This window comes from Engystomops pustulosus, chromosome 6 (genome assembly GCF_040894005.1).
Source record: "Engystomops pustulosus chromosome 6, aEngPut4.maternal, whole genome shotgun sequence".
Taxonomy (NCBI): domain Eukaryota; kingdom Metazoa; phylum Chordata; class Amphibia; order Anura; family Leptodactylidae; genus Engystomops; species Engystomops pustulosus.
The window spans coordinates 181092357-181115831 of NC_092416.1; the positions used below are offsets into that span (position 1 = coordinate 181092357).

Below are 23475 nucleotides of genomic sequence, written 5' to 3' on the forward strand. Positions count from 1 at the left end.
TCACCTGCAGCCCCCGACCCCAGCCAGAGAGACCTTACCTGCAGCCCCCGACCCCAGCCAGAGAGACCTCACCTGCAGCCCCCGACCCCAGCCAGAGAGACCTCACCTGCAGCCCCCGACCCCAGCCAGAGAGACCTCACCTGCAGCCCCCGACCACAGCCAGAGAGACCTCACCTGCAGCCCCCGACCCCAGCCAGAGAGACCTCACCTGCAGCCCCCGACCCCAGCCAGAGAGACCTCACCTGCAGCCCCCGACCCCAGCCAGAGAGACCTCACCTGCAGCCCCCGACCCCAGCAGAGAGACCTCACCTGCAGCCCCCGACCCCAGCCAGAGAGACCTCACCTGCAGCCCCTGACCCCAGCCAGAAAGACCTCACCTGCAGCCCCTGACCCCAGCCAGAGAGACCTCACCTGCAGCCCCCGACCCCAGCCAGAGAGACCTCACCTGCAGCCCCCGACCCCACCAGAGAGACCTCACCTGCAGCCCCCGACCCCAGCCAGAGAGACCTCACCTGCAGCCCCCAACCCTGCCAGAGAGACCTCACCTGCAGCCCCCAACCCTGCCAGAGAGACCTCACCTGCAGCCCCCAACCCTGCCAGAGAGACCTCACCTGCAGCCCCCGACCCTGCCAGAGAGACCTCACCTGCAGCCCCCGACCCCAGCCAGAGAGACCTCACCTGCAGCCCCCGGCCCCAGCCAGAGAGACCTTACCTGCAGCCCCCGACCCCAGCCAGAGAGACCTCACCTACAGCCCCCGGCCCCAGCCAGAGAGACCTTACCTGCAGCCCCCGACCCTGCCAGAGAGACCTCACCTGCAGCCCCCGACCCCAGCCAGAGAGACCTCACCTGCAGCCCCCGACCCTGCCAGAGAGACCTCACCTGCAGCCCCCGACCCCAGCCAGAGAGACCTCACCTGCAGCCCCCGACCCCAGCCAGAGAGACCTCACCTGCAGCCCCCGACCCCAGCCAGAGAGACCTCACCTGCAGCCCCCGACCCCAGCCAGAGAGACCTCACCTGCAGCCCCCGACCCCAGCCAGAGAGACCTCACCTGCAGCCCCCGACCCCAGCCAGAGAGACCTCACCTGCAGCCCCCGACCACAGCCAGAGAGACCTCACCTGCAGCCCCCGACCCCACCAGAGAGACCTCACCTGCAGCCCCCGACCCCAGCCAGAGAGACCTCACCTGCAGCCCCCGACCCCAGCCAGAGAGACCTCACCTGCAGCCCCCGACGACAGCCAGAGAGACCTCACCTGCAGCCCCCGACCCCAGCCAGAGAGACCTTACCTGCAGCCCCCGACCACAGCCAGAGAGACCTCACCTGCAGCCCCCGACCCCAGCCAGAGAGACCTCACCTGCAGCCCCCGACCCCAGCCAGAGAGACCTCACCTGCAGCCCCCGACCCCAGCCAGAGAGACCTCACCTGCAGCCCCCGACCCCAGCCAGAGAGACCTCACCTGCAGCCCCCGACCACAGCCAGAGAGACCTCACCTGCAGCCCCCGACCACAGCCAGAGAGACCTCACCTGCAGCCCCCGACGACAGCCAGAGAGACCTCACCTGCAGCCCCCGACCCCAGCCAGAGAGACCTCACCTGCAGCCCCCGACCCCAGCCAGAGAGACCTCACCTGCAGCCCCCGACCCCAGCCAGAGAGACCTCACCTGCAGCCCCCGACCACAGCCAGAGAGACCTCACCTGCAGCCCCCGACCCCAGCCAGAGAGACCTCACCTGCAGCCCCCGACCACAGCCAGAGAGACCTCACCTGCAGCCCCCGACCCCGCCAGAGAGACCTCACCCGCAGCCCCTGACCCCGCCAGAGAGACCTCACCTGCAGCCCCCGACCCCGCCAGAGAGACCTCACCCGCAGCCCCTGACCCCAGCCAGAGAGACCTCACCCGCAGCCCCTGACCCCAGCCAGAGAGACCTCACCTGCAGCCCCCGACCACAGCCAGAGACCTCACCTGCAGCCCCCGACCCCAGCCAGAGAGACCTCACCTGCAGCCCCCGACCACAGCCAGAGAGACCTCACCTGCAGCCCCCGACCCCACCAGAGAGACCTCACTTGCAGCCCCCGACCCCAGCCAGAGAGACCTCACCTGCAGCCCCCGACCACAGCCAGAGAGACCTCACCTACAGCCCCCGACCCCAGCCAGAGAGACCTCACCTACAGCCCCCGACCCCAGCCAGAGAGACCTCACCTGCAGCCCCCGACCCCAGCCAGAGAGACCTCACCTGCAGCCCCCGACCCCAGCCAGAGAGACCTCACCTGCAGCCCCCGACCACAGCCAGAGAGACCTCACCTGCAGCCCCCAACCACAGCCAGAGAGACCTCACCTACAGCCCCCGACCCCAGCCAGAGAGACCTCACCTACAGCCCCCGACCACAGCCAGAGAGACCTCACCTGCAGCCCCCGACCACAGCCAGAGAGACCTCACCTGCAGCCCCCGACCCTGCCAGAGAGACCTCACCTGCAGCCCCCGACCACAGCCAGAGAGACCTCACCTGCAGCCCCTGACCCCAGCCAGAGAGACCTCACCTGCAGCCCCCGACCCCAGCCAGAGAGACCTCACCTGCAGCCCCCGACCCAGCCAGAGAGACAGCGGCTATGGGGGGCAGTCAGTACAGGACCAACAATGGGCGACACGACTAATCATGTCTCAGGCTGCACAAAGAGGAGAAATGAGGGAGCCGCCAGTCATCAGTGTAAGGATCAGCCCCGCTCTTCTGACCTCTCACCTCCCGAAGACCCTCAGGCCTCAGGGCTCTTATCTGCCATAGACATTGTCCCCATAGATCATACACCAGAGAGACCTCACCTGCAGCCCCCGACCCCAGCCAGAGAGACCTCACCTGCAGCCCCCGACCCCAGCCAGAGAGACCTCACCTGCAGCCCCCGACCCCAGCCAGAGAGACCTCACCTGCAGCCCCCGACCCCAGCCAGAGAGACCTCACCTGCAGCCCCCGACCCCAGCCAGAGAGACCTCACCTGCAGCCCCCGACCACAGCCAGAGAGACCTCACCTGCAGCCCCCGACCACAGCCAGAGAGACCTCACCTGCAGCCCCCGACCCCACCAGAGAGACCTCACCTGCAGCCCCCGACCCCAGCCAGAGAGACCTCACCTGCAGCCCCCGACCCCAGCCAGAGAGACCTCACCTGCAGCCCCCGACGACAGCCAGAGAGACCTCACCTGCAGCCCCCGACCCCAGCCAGAGAGACCTCACCTGCAGCCCCCGACCCCAGCCAGAGAGACCTTACCTGCAGCCCCCGACCCCAGCCAGAGAGACCTCACCTGCAGCCCCCGACCCCAGCCAGAGAGACCTCACCTGCAGCCCCCGACCCCGCCAGAGAGACCTCACCTGCAGCCCCCGACCCCAGCCAGAGAGACCTCACCTGCAGCCCCCGACCCCAGCCAGAGAGACCTCACCTGCAGCCCCCGACCACAGCCAGAGAGACCTCACCTGCAGCCCCCGACCACAGCCAGAGAGACCTCACCTGCAGCCCCCGACGACAGCCAGAGAGACCTCACCTGCAGCCCCCGACCCCAGCCAGAGAGACCTCACCTGCAGCCCCCGACCCCAGCCAGAGAGACCTCACCTGCAGCCCCCGACCCCAGCCAGAGAGACCTCACCTGCAGCCCCCGACCACAGCCAGAGAGACCTCACCTGCAGCCCCCGACCCCAGCCAGAGAGACCTCACCTGCAGCCCCCGACCACAGCCAGAGAGACCTCACCTGCAGCCCCCGACCCCGCCAGAGAGACCTCACCCGCAGCCCCTGACCCCGCCAGAGAGACCTCACCCGCAGCCCCCGACCCCGCCAGAGAGACCTCACCCGCAGCCCCTGACCCCAGCCAGAGAGACCTCACCCGCAGCCCCTGACCCCAGCCAGAGAGACCTCACCTGCAGCCCCCGACCACAGCCAGAGAGACCTCACCTGCAGCCCCCGACCCCAGCCAGAGAGACCTCACCTGCAGCCCCCGACCACAGCCAGAGAGACCTCACCTGCAGCCCCCGACCCCAGCCAGAGAGACCTCACCTGCAGCCCCCGACCCCAGCCAGAGAGACCTCACCTGCAGCCCCCGACCCCGCCAGAGAGACCTCACCTGCAGCCCCCGACCCCAGCCAGAGAGACCTCACCTGCAGCCCCCGACCCCAGCCAGAGAGACCTCACCTGCAGCCCCCGACCCCAGCCAGAGAGACCTCACCTGCAGCCCCCGACCACAGCCAGAGAGACCTCACCTGCAGCCCCCGACCACAGCCAGAGAGACCTCACCTGCAGCCCCCGACCACAGCCAGAGAGACCTCACCTGCAGCCCCCGACGACAGCCAGAGAGACCTCACCTGCAGCCCCCGACCCCAGCCAGAGAGACCTCACCTGCAGCCCCCGACCCCAGCCAGAGAGACCTCACCTGCAGCCCCCGACCCCAGCCAGAGAGACCTCACCTGCAGCCCCCGACCACAGCCAGAGAGACCTCACCTGCAGCCCCCGACCCCAGCCAGAGAGACCTCACCTGCAGCCCCCGACCCCAGCCAGAGAGACCTCACCTGCAGCCCCCGACCACAGCCAGAGAGACCTCACCTGCAGCCCCCAACCACAGCCAGAGAGACCTCACCTACAGCCCCCGACCCCAGCCAGAGAGACCTCACCTACAGCCCCCGACCCCAGCCAGAGAGACCTCACCTGCAGCCCCCGACCCCAGCCAGAGAGACCTCACCTGCAGCCCCCGACCCCAGCCAGAGAGACCTCACCTGCAGCCCCCGACCACAGCCAGAGAGACCTCACCTGCAGCCCCCGACCACAGCCAGAGAGACCTCACCTGCAGCCCCTGACCCCAGCCAGAGAGACCTCACCTGCAGCCCCCGACCCCAGCCAGAGAGACCTCACCTGCAGCCCCCGACCCAGCCAGAGAGACAGCGGCTATGGGGGGCAGTCAGTACAGGACCAACAATGGGCGACACGACTAATCATGTCTCAGGCTGCACAAAGAGGAGAAATGAGGGAGCCGCCAGTCATCAGTGTAAGGATCAGCCCCGCTCTTCTGACCTCTCACCTCCCGAAGACCCTCAGGCCTCAGGGCTCTTATCTGCCATAGACATTGTCCCCATAGATCATACACAAAGCTAATGGCTTCTTATCTACACTACAAGGAGGAGAGCACCACAAGAGGGTCCCCAATACTCAGCGCTATCTCTACTGCCCCTCACACCGCTCCATCACCCTGATAGACACCCACTCCAAGTGCTGAGACCCCCCTGTACTGATCCTGAGTAACATCCTGTATTATACCCCAGAGCTGCACTCACTATTCTGCTGCTGGTGCAGTCACTGTGTACATACATGACATTACTTATCCTGTACTGATCCTGAGTTACATCCGGTATTATACCCCAGAGCTGCACTCACTATTCTGCTGCTGGTGCAGTCACTGTGTACATACATGACATTACTTATCCTGTACTGATCCTGAGTTACATCCTGTATTATCCCCAGAGCTGCACTCACTATTCTGCTGCTGGTGCAGATTCTGTGTACATACATGACATTACTTATCCTGTACTGACCCTGAGTTACATCCTGTATTATACCCCAGAGCTGCACTCACTATTCTGCTGCTGGTGCAGTCACGGTGTACATACATGACATTACTTATCCTGTACTGATCCTGAGTTACATCCTGTATTATACCCCAGAGCTGCACTCACTATTCTGCTGCTGGTGCAGTCACTGTGTACATACATGACATTACTTATCCTGTACTGATCCTGAGTTACATCCTGTATTATACTCCAGAGCTGCACTCACTATTCTGCTGCTGGAGGAGTCACTGTGTACATACATGACATTACTTATCCTGTACTGATCCTGAGTAACATCCTGTATTATACTCCAGAGCTGCAGTCACTATTCTGCTGCTGGTGCAGTCACTGTGTACATACATGACATTACTTATCCTGTACTGATCCTGAGTTACATCGTGTATTATACACCAGAGCTGCACTCACTATTCTGCTGCTGGTGCAGTCACTGTACATACATGACATTACTTATCCTGTACTGATCCTGAGTTACATCCTGTATTATACTCCAGAGCTGCACTCACTATTCTGCTGCTGGTGCAGTCACTGTGTACATACATGACATTACTTATCCTGTACTGATCCTGAGTTACATCCTGTATTATACCCCAGAGCTGCACTCACTATTCTGCTGCTGGTGCAGTCACTGTGATACTGATATACTAACAACAGAATAGTGAGTGCAGCTCTGGGATATAATGCAGGATAGAAGTAAAGTCAAAAGGAGTACTGGCATGCCGTCCCCCCCCCAACACCTCTAGTACAGGGCATCTTCCTGTATACAGTCTCATCATCTACATTTTATATCAATGACAACAGCAGAGTCTGAACATCAATATACATCACACAACAAGACACTGGGCCAAAATGTCATGAAAGGAGCTGAGAGCGTCTGAAGACAAATTAAAGCCTGAGGAGGGAGATCATAAAGATCTGAGATTGTAGAGAGATGAAAGATCCACAGTCACAATCTACACGTCCCAGTCATAACAACATAATAACTACATCTCCTGTACCACCATATACTGCTCCACTGCTCCCATCACCTGCCGACACATCTGCACAACTATAATACTGCCTCCTGTGTACAGTCACTGTCTATGGGGTAGTAATATCCCTGTACAGTATTATAGTAGTTATATTCTTGTACATAGGGGGCAGTATTATAGTAGTTATATTCCTGTACATAGGGGGCAGTATTATAGTAGTTATATTCTTGTACATAGGGGGCAGTATTATAGTAGTTATATTCCTGTACATAGGGGGCTGTATTATAGTAGTTATATTCTTGTACATAGGGGGCAGTATTATAGTAGTTATATTCTTGTACATAGGGGGCAGTATTATAGTAGTTATATTCCTGTACATAGGGGGCAGTATTATAGTAGTTATATTCTTGTACATAGGGGGCAGTATTATAGTAGTTATATTCCTGTACATAGGGGGCAGTATTATAGTAGTTATATTCTTGTACATAGGGGGCAGTATTATAGTAGTTATATTCCTGTACATAGGGGGGCTGTATTATAGTAGATATATTCCTGTACATAGGGGGCAGTATTATAGTAGTTATATTCTTGTACATAGGGGGCAGTATTATAGTAGTTATATTCTTGTACATAGGGGGCAGTATTATAGTAGTTATATCCCTGTACATAGGGGGCAGTATTATAGTAGTTATATTCCTGTACATAGGGGCAGTATTATAGTAGTTATATTCTTGTACATAGGGGGCAGTATTATAGTAGTTATATTCCTGTACATAGGGGGCAGTATTATAGTAGTTATATTCCTGTACATAGGGGGGCTGTATTATAGTAGATATATTCCTGTACATAGGGGGCAGTATTATAGTAGTTATATTCTTGTACATAGGGGGCAGTATTATAGTAGTTATATTCTTGTACATAGGGGGCAGTATTATAGTAGTTATATCCCTGTACATAGGGGGCAGTATTATAGTAGTTATATTCCTGTACATAGGGGCAGTATTATAGTAGTTATATTCTTGTACATAGGGGGCAGTATTATAGTAGTTATATTCCTGTACATAGGGGGCAGTATTATAGTAGTTATATTCCTGTACATAGGGGGGCTGTATTATAGTAGATATATTCCTGTACATAGGGGGCAGTATTATAGTAGTTATATTCTTGTACATAGGGGGCAGTATTATAGTAGTTATATCCCTGTACATAGGGGGCAGTATTATAGTAGTTATATTCCTGTACATAGGGGCAGTATTATAGTAGTTATATTCTTGTACATAGGGGGCAGTATTATAGTAGTTATATTCCTGTACATAGGGGGGCAGTATTATAGTAGTTGTATTCTTGTACATAGGGGGCAGTATTATAGTAGTTATATTCCTGTACATAGGGGGCAGTATTATAGTAGTTATATTCTTGTACATAGGGGGCAGTATTATAGTAGTTATATTCCTGTACATAGGGGGCAGTATTATAGTAGTTATATTCTTGTACATAGGGGGCAGTATTATAGTAGTTATATTCTTGTACATAGGGGGCAGTATTATAGTAGTTATATACTTGTACATAGGGGGGCAGTATTATAGTAGTTGTATTCTTGTACATAGGGGGCAGTATTATAGTAGTTATATTCCTGTACATAGGGGGCAGTATTATAGTAGTTATATTCTTGTACATAGGGGGCAGTATTATAGTAGTTATATTCTTGTACATAGGGGGCAGTATTATAGTAGTTATATTCTTGTACATAGGGGGCAGTATTATAGTAGTTATATACTTGTACATAGGGGGGCAGTATTATAGTAGTTGTATTCTTGTACATAGGGGGCAGTATTATAGTAGTTATATTCTTGTACATAGGGGGCAGTATTATAGTAGTTATATTCTTGTACATAGGGGGGCAGTATTATAGTAGTTGTATTCTTGTACATAGGGGGCAGTATTATAGTAGTTATATTCCTGTACATAGGGGGGCAGTATTATAGTAGTTGTATTCTTGTACATAGGGGGCAGTATTATAGTAGTTATATTCTTGTACATAGGGGGCAGTATTATAGTAGTTATATTCCTGTACATAGGGGGCAGTATTATAGTAGTTATATTCTTGTACATAGGGGGCAGTATTATAGTAGTTATAGTCTTGTACATAGGGGGCAGTATTATAGTAGTTATATTCTTGTACATAAGGGGCAGTATTATAGTAGTTATATTCCTGTACATAGGGAGCAGTATTATAGTAGTTATATTCTTGTACATAGGGGGCAGTATTATAGTAGTTATATTCCTGTACATAGGGGGCAGTATTATAGTAGTTATATTCCTGTACATAGGGGGCAGTATTATAGTAATTATATTCTTGTACATAGGGGGCAGTATTATAGTAGTTATATTCCTGTACATAGGGGGCAGTATTATAGTAGTTATATTCCTGTACATAGGGGGCAGTATTATAGTAGTTATATTCTTGTACATAGGGGGCAGTATTATAGTAGTTATATTCTTGTACATAGGGGGCAGTATTATAGTAGTTATATTCCTGTACATAGGGGGCAGTATTATAGTAGTTATATTCTTGTACATAGGGGGCAGTATTATAGTAGTTATATTCCTGTACATAGGGGGCAGTATTATAGTAGTCATATTCTTGTACATAGGGGGCAGTATTATAGTAGTTATATTCCTGTACATAGGGGGCAGTATTATAGTAGTTATATTCCTGTACATAGGGGGCAGTATTATAGTAGTCATATTCTTGTACATAGGGGGCAGTATTATAGTAGTTATATTCCTGTACATAGGGGGCAGTATTATATTAGTTATATTCCTGTACATAGGGGGCAGTATTATAGTAGTTATATTCCTGTACATAGGGAGCAGTATTATAGTAGTTATATTCTTGTACATAGGGGGCAGTATTATAGTAGTTATATTCTTGTACATAGGGGGCAGTATTATAGTAATTATATTCTTGTACATAGGGGGCAGTATTATAGTAGTTATATTCTTGTACATAGGGGGCAGTATTATAGTAGTTATATTCTTGTACATAGGGGGCAGTATTATAGTAGTTATATTCTTGTACATAGGGGGCAGTATTATAGTAGTTATATTCCTGTACATAGGGGGCAGTATTATAGTAGTTATATTCTTGTACATAGGGGGCAGTATTATAGTAGTTATATTCTTGTACATAGGGGGCAGTATTATAGTAGTTATATTCCTGTACATAGGGGGCAGTATTATAGTAGTTATATTCCTGTACATAGGGGGCAGTATTATAATAGTTATATTCCTGTACAAAAGGGGCAGTATTATAGTAGTTATATTCGTGTACATAGGGGGCAGTATTATAGTAGTTATATTCCTGTACATAGGGGGCAGTATTATAGTAGTTATATTCTTGTACATAGGGGTAGTATTATAGTAGTTATATCCTGTACATAGGGGGCAGTATTATAGTAGTTATATTCTTGTACATAGGGGGCAGTATTATAGTAGTTATATTCCTGTATATAGGGGGCAGTATTATAGTAGTTATATTCTTGTACATAAGGGGGCAGTATTATAGTAGTTATATTCCTGTACATAGGGGGCAGTATTATAGTAGTTATATTCTTGTACATAGAGGGCAGTATTATAGTAGTTATATTCCTGTACATAGGGGGCAGTATTATAGTAGTTATATTCCTGTACATAGGGGGCAGTATTATAGTAGTTATATTCTTGTACATAGGGGGCAGTATTATAGTAGTTATATTCTTGTACATAGGGGGCAGTATTATAGTAGTTATATTCTTGTACATAGGGGGCAGTATTATAATAGATATATTCTTGTACATAGGGGGCAGTATTATAGTAGTTATATTCCTGTACATAGGGGGCAGTATTATAGTAGTTATATTCCTGTACATAGGAAGCAGTATTATAGTAGTTATATTCCTGTACATAGGAGGCAGTATTATAGTAGTGATATCTGTAGTAAATACTTGTGATGACTTGGATTCGGGGGAACATTCCCTCCAGCGGTCGGGTTCCCATTATATACAGACACTTGGTCAGACATGTGATAAGTTGTGGAGGACATAGTTGAGCCTCGCACGCGGTCGGGAGATGAAAGCGGCGGGGGACGCCTCGTATAGCGTTGGGGGTGATGACAGATTGATGACACTTGTATTTAGTCTACATTCCCGTCTCTTTCTGCGGAGATGTGATGCAGTTAGATACACGGCGGTGATACTCCGCACAGGGCAAGGACCTCATCACATTACATTGGGTCTGTGGTTCTGATTTTAGGCCCATTCAGTGGGGGACGGGGACGGGGGGGAGAAGGGGTCATGTGTACAGTTCTCCCCAGCGTATTTGCCCCCGGGGGGGATGTGACACATCATGTGACATATTCCACGTCTTTCCAGTAAGTCTTGATGGACAGTGTTGAAGCCACACCCACAATGCACCATTTATATGCAGCTGCACATTTAGGTGCACTATGGGCGTGGCAGAGAAGTTTCATAGAAGGTCATATTTAATATTTTATTTAACCCTTTATCATTCCTCCCCGCTTACCGTAGATTGTAGCAGACATTGCCGCGCCGCTGGAGACACCACATAGTGCACGGCGCTGGTTTCCACCTCTGGATGACATGAAGCCTCTCCGGGGGGCGCTGTCGTTACCCGCCACGTGTGATGCGTCCTACCTGACCTGTCAGGGGAGTGACAAGCCCCATCCCCCGCTGTCAGTCATTTCCATCTAACGACCTGTCACAAATCATATGTGATCTCCATGCGGGTCCGGCACCCCATGACGCCGCGTTATCCGGCGCAGCGCTCAGTGTCAGCATGGCGAGGGGCACGGCGCGGCTCTGCTGCCTCATTTGTGTAATGCATGCGGCCGGGGGAAGATCTCCTCGCTCCCAGGTTTTACAAACCATAATTACGTGTTGGGGTAGAGAAGAAATCAGCAGGGCTTGCAGGATGACCTCCGACCCCTGGCGCAGCGGGACGCCCTTTAAGGCTGGTTATCTGCCAGAGACATTGTCATAGCGAACAATGGCGGCTGCTGATTCAGCAGAAGGGGGGGGGGGGTCTCATCACCGGAGACCACCCTACACTGCGTGACAATCCTAAACTGCCCCCTATAAGAGCTGTATGGCTGCCATAACATATATTTGGAGGTCATGTGACCCTATAGGTATCACCTCCGTGCCCTGCGTATAACACATCTCTGATGATAACAATGACCATTGTGCTCCAATTTATTGCTGCCCCCCCCTCACACACAACAAATAAAGTATAAGAATAGAAAGTGTCTTCAAGTGTCCTCACACAGCTGTGCTCTTAGCTCCCTGCGCTGAACTTATCCACAAACCCTTTACTCTACTCAGAGTGACTACTATGATTTTCAACCAGAAGCCCGCTACAGCTTATACTCAGAGCAGTGCAGAGATGCAATATAGAGAGCACAGCAGTGTGAGGACACGCCTCCAGTGCACCCAGGGAAACTGCAATCCTTGAATATAAATCCATTTATCACAATCCTGCTGCTACTAACAAGTATGATTACACAGATCTCTATAGGGACAATGCCTAACACTGGCTGCAGAGGGCTCAGGGCACAGCAGTGTGAGGACACCCACCCCCAGTGCACAATCCAGGAATATGAATCCATTTATCACAATCACACTGCTACTAACAAGTGAAAAAGTACGAATAGGTAGCTCTATGGGGACAATGCCCAACCCTGGCTGCAGAGGGCTCAGAGCACAGCAGTGTGAGGACACCCAGCCCTATGCACAGTTCGGGAATATGAATCCATACTGATCTATAGATGAAATGTCTGATGTCTGCAGGGACATAACACTGGCTGCAGTCGGTAGTGTCGCACCTGCTGACGGTTTCTCTATCCCATGCAGGACTGTGGGAAAGCTGTGGTGAGGAATGTGAGGACATGAGAGGCGGCGGCGGCGGCTCTGGTGCCGGTCCCTTTGTGATCCGGTGCGTGTCTGGCGGAGAGCCCATTACCAGGACATGAGAAGGTGTGTTATACACAGATAGTAGGGGGAATTATGTATATGATCTGTCTGGAGACTTATCTGCAGATCTTCCAGGGAGATAAGGAAACCTGCGCCCTCAGCTCCTCTTCAGACCCCCCCCCTGCCCCTCCCCCGCTCTTCCTTTGATTATGGTGATCACAAGGCCCCCACAGCACATAACATCCGAGCCCCCCCCATGTGCCGGGGACACACCACATATTCTTCTTCTTAAGATGCCGATAAAGTGGAATCTCATTTACTTCTCTCTCGTGTGATTGTGAGACTGCTCCTGCTGCTACGCGGGGAGCTGCGCTCTGCCTTATCTGCCCGGACCCACAGTCACCGGATAATGAAATGTATGTATTACACCAGCGAGGAGGAGACCACAATTACCAGGGATTTACTGATGGCTTCTTGTAGGAAGCAGCGAGGTCAGACCCTGTATCTGACCTTGTACAAGGGGTGAGGGGGGTGAAGGTATCAGAAGCCCTTTAAGAGGAACTACCAACCTATCAGCCCCCTCAGGTAGCGGATGAAATGTCCTTTCTAAATTTCCCTCTTATGTAAAATCTCACCTGCTTAACTATAAAATCTCCTCCAAACTCAGGCAAATATGACTCTTCTCACCTCTTTCTCACATGAGATGAGTCAAGTTTAGCTGTTGTAAGGCGACTGTCACTGCAGAATCCCCTATCTTCAGTTCTGTAGCACCTAAAAACAGGTAAGCTGGTGTCATATTAAAGACAAAGAACTCATCTTTGCGCTCTCATCAGGCTTATTGTTTTGTGAGCTACAGAACCAGAGATACAGGGAGCTAAAGATATAGTTTGGATTCTGAGCTGCAGATAGACCCAGTTTCTGCCTATTTTGTAACTGCCTGTTTGTCCAGTTCGGTAGCTCACAGATCCATAGTCCTGATGTCATCTGAAAGATGAGATTCTTATCTTTAACATGACACATGTTACAACAGCATGTTACTAGGTTGTATATAAGTGAAGATGGGGTCTTCTGAAGTGAAACTCCCCCTGCAAATAAACTTGACTCATCTCAAGTGAGAATGAGGTGAGAAGAGTCATATTTCAAGGACAATGTTGGAGAATCTTTTGATAGCTAAACCTAAGAGGTTCCACATAAGTTTTAGAAAGGATATTTCATATCAGACCTGAGGGGCTGGGAGTTTAGTATGTTAAAACCTGGTGACAAGTTCCCTTTAAAGAGCCTCTGACGCTGGAGCGTTAAGGTTAGGGAACAGATCGTCACACAATGATCCAGATCACACGCGCACCTACCTGGTTGATGGAATTGGCAGCGCACGAGGCCAATCCGGTGCCCACAGAAGCCATAAGGAAGCAGCTCAGGTCAAAGGGCACAGGAGCCATGGCATAGCCGGCAGAAGCTGTGATCACCACCAAAGCTGCAAGCAACAAAAGTTATGATATTAGAACATCTGTGTACAATGAACAGCAAATGTACAATCCCTTTAAGGGTGCCCAGAGCTGCAGCTTTAAACCTGTCCCATTCTGCCCTCCCTGGTATGTGAAGGTTATATATTGAGAGTTTATATTGCTGGTGTGTAATTCCACTTTCCCCCAGTAGTGGCCGCTAGCAATAACTAGTGATACTTGGAGGGTTCTGCATGCAGGACCAGCGCCGATCATCTGATCACCAATATAATATACATGACACGGACTGGAACGCAATATAGAACAACTCCACTTTAGATAAGGAGAGTCCCCGGACTTAATGGCACCTGATATCTCCCCTATAATTTAGGAAGATTCTGGTAATTACCAAATTCATTACAATAATAACAGCGCTCAACTCCCGGGAATAACGAGGCAATTATTTGTTATCTCTCGGCTTCTCTATTAAAAGTTTGTGACTTTTTAATTAGAATTGCACACTAATGCTGGACGGGATTAACCCCTGCATGTCTGCAGAGCACTGACCTGAGAGTCTTATTTTGGACAGTCGGGCGAGTATTCCCGGTAGGGTAGATGCATCCACCTTTATTTCCCTCCAGCCCCTCTCCTCGGGGGCTGCTTTGGGTTCGCTGGTGTCATTGGGGGGTCCATTGGACGGCTCTGTGATAGGCAGCACGGCTGATATAGACTTCATTTCTTGCAGGACGTTCTCTTCTTGTATCGTGGACTCACTGAGGTCCTGCTTTGGTTTCGCTCTCTGGTTTAGGACCCCCTGGTGGGTCACGTACTGAAGATGATAAAGGGGAAAGATTAGAGGATTGCACGGTTCTGGGGTCAGTTCCCTTTGTCGTGTATACATGGGGGGTCCCCAGGTACCCTGGACAATGAATGGTTGGCATCCCAAGATACAAAGCCCCCAGTACTTACCTTACGCTTGGCTGGATGATACATCAACCATCGGTCGCTCCTTCTGTTGCACGTCCTGAGCAGGCGGCATGCTGCCGGTGACACCACGACGGTCCTGTGTATCTGAGCCAAACACATCCCTGTCACCCCTGCGGATACAGAAGATGCAAAGACTGAAGCCTTGGAGGTTTGGTTCAAACCGTTGCATAAAGAATCAATATAAATGCAAAAAATAATTTTGAACTTCCTGCAGCCACCACAAGGGGGAGCTCAGGAGATAAGTATACAGATTATATTACCACCACTAGCGAGCACTCAGGAGATTACTACTTACTGTATATACAGCCACCACTAGGAGGAGCTCAGGAGATTACTACTTACTGTATATACAGCCACCACTAGGAGGAGCTCAGGAGATTACTACATGCTGTATATACAGCCACCACTAGGAGGAGCTCAGGAGATTACTACATACTGCATATACACCACCACTAGGGGGAGCTCAGGAGATTACTACATACTGTATGTACAGCCACCACTAGGGGGAGCTCAGGAGATTACTACATACTGTATACACAGCCACCGCTAGGGGGAGCTCAGGAGATTACTACATACTGTATATACAGCCACCACTAGGGGGAGCTCAGGAGATTACTACATACTGTATATACAGCCACCACTAGGAGGAGCTCAGTAGATTACTACATACTGTATATAAAGCCACCACTAGGGGGAGCTCAGGAGATTACTACATACTGTATATACAACACCACTAGGGGGAGCTCAGGAGATTACTACATACTGTATATACACCACCACTAGGGGGAGCTCAGGAGATTACTACATACTGTATATACAGCCACCACTAGGAGGAGCACAGGAGATTACTACATACTATATATACAGCCACCACTAGGAGGAGCTCAGGAGATTACTACATACTGTATATACACCACCACTAGGAGGAGCTCAGGAGATCACTACATACTGTATATACAGTCACCACTAGGAGGAGCTCAGGAGATTACTACATACTGTATATACAGCTACCACTAGGAGGAGCTCAGGAGATTACTACATACTGTATATACACCACCACTAGGAAGAGCTCAGGAGATTACTACATACTGTATATACACCACCACTAGGAGGAGCTCAGGAGATCACTACATACTGTATATACAGCCACCACTAGGAGGAGCTCAGGAGACTACTATATGCAGTATATACAGCCACCACTAGGGGGAGCTCAGGAGATTACTACATACTGTATATACAGCCACCACTAGGAGGCGCTCAGGAGATTACTACATACTGTATATACAGCCACCACTAGGAGGAGCTCAGGAGATTACTATATACTGTATATACAGCCACCACTAGGGGGAGCTCAGGAGATTACTATATACTGTATATACAGCCACCACTAGGGGGAGCTCAGTAGATTACTACATACTGTATATACAGCCACCACTAGGAGGAGCTCAGGAGATTACTACATACTGTATGTACAGCCACCACTAGGGGGAGCTCAGGGGATTACTACATACTGTATATACAGCCACCACTGTGAGGAGCTCAGGATACTACTACATACTGTATATACAGCCACCGCTAGGAGGAGCTCAGGAGATTACTACATACTGTATATACAGCCACCACTAGGGGGAGATCAGGAGATTACTACATACTGTATATACAGCCACCACTAGGGGGAGCTCAGGAGATTACTACATACTGTATATACAGCCACCACTAGGGGGAGCTCAGGAGATTACTACATACTGTATGTACAGCCACCACTAGAGGGAGCTCAGGAGATTACTACATACTGTATATACAGCCACCACTAGGAGGAGCACAGGAGATTACTACATACTATATATACAGCCACCACTAGGAGGAGCTCAGGAGATTACTACATACTGTATATACACCACCACTAGGAGGAGCTCAGGAGATCACTACATACTGTATATACAGTCACCACTAGGAGGAGCTCAGGAGATTACTACATACTGTATATACAGCCACCACTAGGAGGAGCTCAGGAGATTACTACATACTGTATATACACCACCACTAGGAGGAGCTCAGGAGATCACTACATACTGTATATACAGTCACCACTAGGAGGAGCTCAGGAGATTACTACATACTGTATATACAGCCACCACTAGGGGGAGCTCAGGGGATTACTACATACTGTATATACACCACCACTAGGAGGAGCTCAGGAGATCACTACATACTGTATATACACCACCACTAGGAGGAGCTCAGGAGATCACTACATACTGTATATACAGCCACCACTAGGAGGAGCTCAGGAGATTACTACATACTGTATATACAGCCACCACTAGGGGGAGCTCAGGAGACTACTATATGCAGTATATACAGCCACCACTAGGGGGAGTTCAGGAGATTACTACATACTGTATATACAGCCATCACTAGAGGGAGCTCAGGAGACTACTATATGCAGTATATACAGCCACCACTAGGGGGAGTTCAGGAGATTACTACATACTGTATATACAGCCACCACTGGGGGGAGCTCAGGAGATTACTTCATACTGTATATACAGCCACCACTAGGAGGAGCTCAGGAGATTACTATATACTGTATATACAGACACCACTAGGAGGAGCTCAGGAGATAAGTCCATACTGTATATACAGCCACCACTAGGGGGAGCTCAGGAGATTACTATATACTGTATATACAGCGACCACTAGGAGGAGCTCAGGAAATTACTATAAACTGTATATACAGCGACCACTAGGGGGAGCTCAGGAGATTAATGTATACAGATGAGGATAACACATGATATCAGAATGCAGGGATCCCCCCTAGTAGTAGCTACATGCAGTAAGGATTACATCATCATGTGACTATATCAGAGCAGGGGATTTGGAGCCCTGTATCAGTAAATAATCTGCTGCTATAAAGAAATATTGAGATTATTCAGCGCATTCCATAGGACCTAAAAACAAGATGTTGCTAGAAGTTGGAGTTTCCCTTTAAGAAAGGCACCGGAGGGAGCTCCGACCCATAAACCCGATATTTGTACACCAGGGCACAGGGGGACCCATCCGTCAGGAATATAGCGGCAGCTCAGGAGCTTCAATCAGTGTAATGTTACAGTATCAGGGAAACGGCACATCGGGGGGCTGTCAGGGGCTTCAATCAGCAGAACGGGGCCCCAGAGATCAGCAGAGGTGTTCTGCTCTAAAAAGCTGGAGGACCCCGGGTAACATCAATGCAGATAGTGACAGCCATTATTCCACAAGGTAGGTACATAGGAGGTAGGTGCACTGCAGGAGCACCAAGCATCAGGAGGATCAGGATGATCACCAGCAGGGGACTACATCTCCCATAGACTTGTATAGAGGTTTGTACATTGAAGGGCCACTGGGGCCGAACTCTACCCCACCCCCGAAAACCTCCACCTCAATCACATATTCTTTAGGCACGTCCCATCAGCGGAGAGAGCGCCCTCACAGGATCATTAGCCGCCATTACACAAACATTGCCTGGACACATTTTCCAGTCTCTGTGTAATGGAAATGAGAGGCGACTGCGCTACCACAGAGGCGGCTACTATCCCGGAGCAGCGGTGACATCACAGGGGCGAATAATAACCATATTATGTCATAAGGCCCCAGAGTCATATATATATGTATACATAGAGACTGCAGCCAGCGCATATATATATGGAGATAGAGAGAGACTGCAGCCAGCGCACTATACACATCACATACAGGAGGTAACAGCATAGTACACAACAACATCTTATACAGGAGGCCCAGGGACAACCTCATAACAAAACTCCATGTCCCCCCAATTGTCAGCGTGTCCCTGTCCTGTCCCCCCAAGTGTCAGCGTGTCCCTGTCCTGTCCCCCAAGTGTCAGCGTGTCCCTGTCCTGTCCCCCAAGTGTCAGCGTGTCTCTGTCCTGTCCCCCAAGTGTCAGCGTGTCCCTGTCCTGTCCCCCCAAGTGTCAGCGTGTCCCTGTCCTGTCCCCCAAGTGTCATCGTGTCCCTGTCCTGTCCCCCAAGTGTCAGCGTGTCCCTGTCCTGTCCCCCCCAAGTGTCAGCGTGTCCCTGTCCTGTCCCCCAAGTGTCAGCGTGTCCCTGTCCTCTCCTCCCAAGTGTCAGTGTGTCCCTGTCCTGTCCCCCCAAGTGTCAGCGTGTCCCTGTCCTGTCCCCCCCAAGTGTCAGCGTGTCCCTGTCCTGTCCCCCCAAGTGTCAGCGTGTCCCTGTCCTGTCCCCCCCAAGTGTCAGCGTGTCCCTGTCCTGTCCCCCAAGTGTCAGCGTGTCCCTGTCCTGTCCTCCCAAGTGTCAGCGTGTCCCTGTCCTGTCCTCCCAAGTGTCAGCGTGTCCCTGTCCTGTCCCCCCCAAGTGTCAGCGTGCCCCTGTCCTGTCCCCCAAGTGTCAGCGTGTCCCTGTCCTGTCCCCCAAGTGTCAGCGTGTCCCTGTCCTGTCCCCCAAGTGTCAGCGTGTCCCTGTCCTGTCCCCCAAGTGTCAGCGTGTCCCTGTCCTGTCCTCCAAGTGCCAGCGTGTCCCTGTCCTGTCCCCCCAAGTGTCAGCGTGTCCCTGTCCTGTCCCCCCAAGTGTCAGCGTGTCCCTGTCCTGTCCCCCCAAGTGTCAGCGTGTCCCTGTCCCCCAAGTGTCAGCGTGTCCCTGTCCTGTCCCCCCAAGTGTCAGCGTGTCCCTGTCCTGTCCCCCCAAGTGTTAGCGTGTTCCTGTCCTGTCCCCCCAAGTGTCAGCGTGTCCCTGTCCTGTCCCCCAAGTGTCAGCGTGTCCCTGTCCTGTCCCCCCAAGTGTCAGCGTGTCCCTGTCCTGTCCCCCCAAGTGTGAGCGTGTCCCTGTCCTGTCCCCCCAAGTGTCAGCGTGTCCCTGTCCCCCAAGTGTCAGCGTGTCCCTGTCCTGTCCCCCCAAGTGTCAGCGTGTCCCTGTCCTGTCCCCCAAAGTGTTAGCGTGTCCCTGTCCTGTCCCCCCAAGTGTCAGCGTGTCCCTGTCCTGTCCCCCAAGTGTCAGTGTGTTCCTGTCCTGTCCCCCCAAGTGTCAGCGTGTCCCTGTCCTGTCCCCCAAGTGTCAGCGTGTCCCTGTCCTGTCCCCCCAAGTGTCAGCGTGTCCCTGTCCTGTCCCCCCAAGTGTCAGCGTGTCCCTGTCCTGTCCCCCAAGTGTCAGCGTGTCCCTGTCCCCCCCAAGTGTCAGCGTGTCCCTGTCCCCCCAAGTGTCAGCGTGTCCCTGTCCTGTCCCCCAAGTGTCAGCGTGTCCCTGTCCTGTCCCCCAAGTGTCAGCGTGTCCCTGTCCTGTCCCCCAAGTGTCAGCGTGTCCCTGTCCTGTCCCCCAAGTGTCAGCGTGTCCCTGTCCTGTCCCCCAAGTGCCAGCGTGTCCCTGTCCTGTCCCCCCAAGCGTAAGCGTGTCCCTGTCCTGTCCCCCAAGTGTCAGCGTGTCCCTGTCCTGTCCCCCCAAGTGTCAGCGTGTCCCTGTCCTGTTCCCCCAAGTGTCAGTGTGTCCCTGTCCTGTCCCCCCAAGTGTCAGCGTGTCCCTGTCCTGTCCCCCAAGTGTCAGCGTGTCCCTGTCCAGTCCCCCAAGTGTCAGCGTGTCCCTGTCCTGTCCCCCAAGTGTCAGCGTGTCCCTGTCCTGTCCCCCCAAGTGTCAGCGTGTCCCTGTCCTGTCCCCCCAAGTGTCAGCGTGTCCCTGTCCAGTCCCCCAAGTGTCAGCGTGTCCCTGTCCTGTCCCCCCAAGTGTCAGCGTGTCCCTGTCCAGTCCCCCAAGTGTCAGCGTGTCCCTGTCCTGTCCCACAAGTGTCATCGTGCCCAGATGCAGCTGACATCCCAGGATTTATAAACTACAGAATTATAACTACAATAATGTGCTAGAATAAGTCACAATGCTCGTCTCATAAACAAATTTCCAGCAGTTTATAGAGCGAGTGGATGACCTCTGCTTAGCAAACCGCACCCTGGAAATGTAGAGTTATGGCTTCTAGAAGTTAACAATTTAAAGGACATCTACCACCAGGATGAAGGATTGTAAACCGAGCTCAGGGTTGTGTGCCGCCTCTGGCAGGATATGCCCTTCTTTTAGGTTCTTATTCCCTGGTATTTAGAAAAAAGGATTTTTAAAATGTGCAAATGAGCCCGAGGGGCTTCCATCTCCATAGGTTTTAATGGAGCCTGGAGTTCCTTATGCTCATTTGTATATTATTTATTTCTTTTTTTCTTAAATACCAGGGCATAAGATGCATAAAGAAAAGAGGTTAAGGTAAGCGCACACCAGTATGTCAGTGTGCTTGGTTTCCAATCCTTGATTCTGGAGGTAGATTTCCTTACAATAAAGAGAGAAACTGCTGCAGTACTGAACTTACAGGAGAAAATATCACCTCTACAGATCACACAGAAAACATAACACACAGTGACTCAGCCAGCAGAATATTGAGTGCAGCTCTGGAGTATAATACAGGATGTAACTCAGGATCAGTACAGGATAAGTAATGTCATGTATGTTCACAGTGACTGCACCAGCAGCAGAATAGTGAGTGCAGCTCTGGGGTATAATACAGGATGTAACTCAGGATCAGTACAGGATAAGTAATGTCATGTATGTACACAGTGACTGCACCAGCAGCAGAATAGTGAGTGCAGCTCTGGGGTATAATACAGGATGTAACTCAGGATCAGTACAGGATAAGTAATGTCATGTATGTACACAGTGACTGCACCAGCAGCAGAATAGTGAGTGCAGCTCTGGGGTATAATACAGGATGTAACTCAGGATCAGTACAGGATAAGTAATGTCATGTATGTACACAGTGACTGCACCAGCAGCAGAATAGTGAGTGCAGCTCTGGGGTATAATACAGGATGTAACTCAGGATCAGTACAGGATAAGTAATGTCATGTATGTACACAGTGACTGCACCAGCAGCAGAATAGTGAGTGCAGCTCTGGAGTATAATACAGGATGTAACTCAGGATCAGTACAGGATAAGTAATGTCATGTATGTACACAGTGACTGCACCAGCAGCAGAATAGTGAGTGCAGCTCTGGAGTATAATACAGGATGTAACTCAGGATCAGTACAGGATAAGTAATGTCATGTATGTACACAGTGACTGCACCAGCAGCAGAATAGTGAGTGCAGCTCTGGGGTATAATACAGGATGTAACTCAGGATCAGTACAGGATAAGTAATGTCATGTATGTACACAGTGACTGCACCAGCAGCAGAATAGTGAGTGCAGCTCTGGGGTATAATACAGGATGTAACTCAGGATCAGTACAGGATAAGTAATGTCATGTATGTACACAGTGACTGCACCAGCAGCAGAATAGTGAGTGCAGCTCTGGGGTATAATACAGGATGTAACTCAGGATCAGTACAGGATAAGTAATGTCATGTATGTACACAGTGACTGCATCACCAGCAGAATAGTGAGTGCAGCTCTGGGGTATAATACAGGATGTAACGCAGGATCAGTACAGGATAAGTAATGTCATGTATGTACACAGTGAGTGCACCAGCAGCAGAATAGTGAGTGCTGCTCTGGAGTATAATACAGGATGTAACTCAGGATCAGTACAGGATAAGTAATGTCATGTATGTACACAGTGACTGCACCAGCAGCAGAATAGTGAGTGCAGCTCTGGAGTATAATACAGGATGTAACTCAGGATCAGTACAGGATAAGTAATGTCATGTATGTACACAGTGACTGCACCAGCAGCAGAATAGTGAGTGCAGCTCTGGAGTATAATACACGGTGTGGTGTCTCTTTAGTGTCCTCAGTGCCTCCTGTCCTGATTATGTCCCCAGTATTGGACACTATACACACGGTACAGTCATGTGCGGTATATTATAAGCCTCCTCTCGGTATATGGCAACACCCGGACCCTCCGCTCCTCCGTTATCACCCGCTCGCCCCTCTCGTCCCTACCTGTCATATTGCGCCCGCTGTGCCCTCTCACTCCATGCGCGCCGCCATCTTGCCCTCCACGTCACGCACAAGTTTCCGGTGACGCACTTCCGCCCCGGTTCGGGCAGGTTACTGGAGGTCATTGCTGGATGTAGACGCTACTTTCCTGATGTGAGCCTGGCACTGCTGGGAGTTGTAGTCTTCCCTTACACTGTGCACCTGTCTGTACTGCACATCTCAGTCGGAGTAGTATATCTACACGACCTGATGGGAGTTGTAGTGTTGTTATGACTGCAGGAGACTACAACTCCCAGTATTGCATGTTAGTAGTTGTAGTTTATCTGAAAAACCATGCTGAGGGTTGTAGTTCTACATTTTGATGATGCCATAATTTGCATACAAAGAGGGTGGAGCTTTAGCTGAACTCCTCCTCCAACTGTGACATCACCCTCAAGGTATATAACACTTAGCCCTCCACCCCTATATACATTGTATGAGTGACTGCCATGCTGTATTATCCTCCAGAGCTGAAATCACAATTCTGCTGGTCACTAGAATCCCTTAGTTCTTGTGGATCACTATAATCTGACCTCTATGTGGGTTTTCATGATGGTGG

The 23475-nt window shown here is 50.8% G+C and overlaps 1 protein-coding gene across 1 annotated transcript in view; it reads right to left on the reverse strand.

Moving 5' to 3' along the window:
• Nucleotides 1-23022, reverse strand: part of COX10 (cytochrome c oxidase assembly factor heme A:farnesyltransferase COX10) — a 75739-nt gene extending 52717 nt beyond the window's left edge. The window contains exons 1-4 of the mRNA XM_072112651.1: nt 22881-23022; nt 14948-15075; nt 14546-14807; nt 13886-14010 (exon numbers count right to left, since the gene is read on the reverse strand). Of these exons, the coding sequence (XP_071968752.1) occupies nt 13886-14010; nt 14546-14807; nt 14948-15075; nt 22881-22887 (522 nt within the window). The 5' untranslated portion in view covers nt 22888-23022. The remainder of the gene's footprint in view (nt 1-13885; nt 14011-14545; nt 14808-14947; nt 15076-22880) is intronic.
• Between the last annotated feature and the right edge of the window lie 453 nt (nt 23023-23475).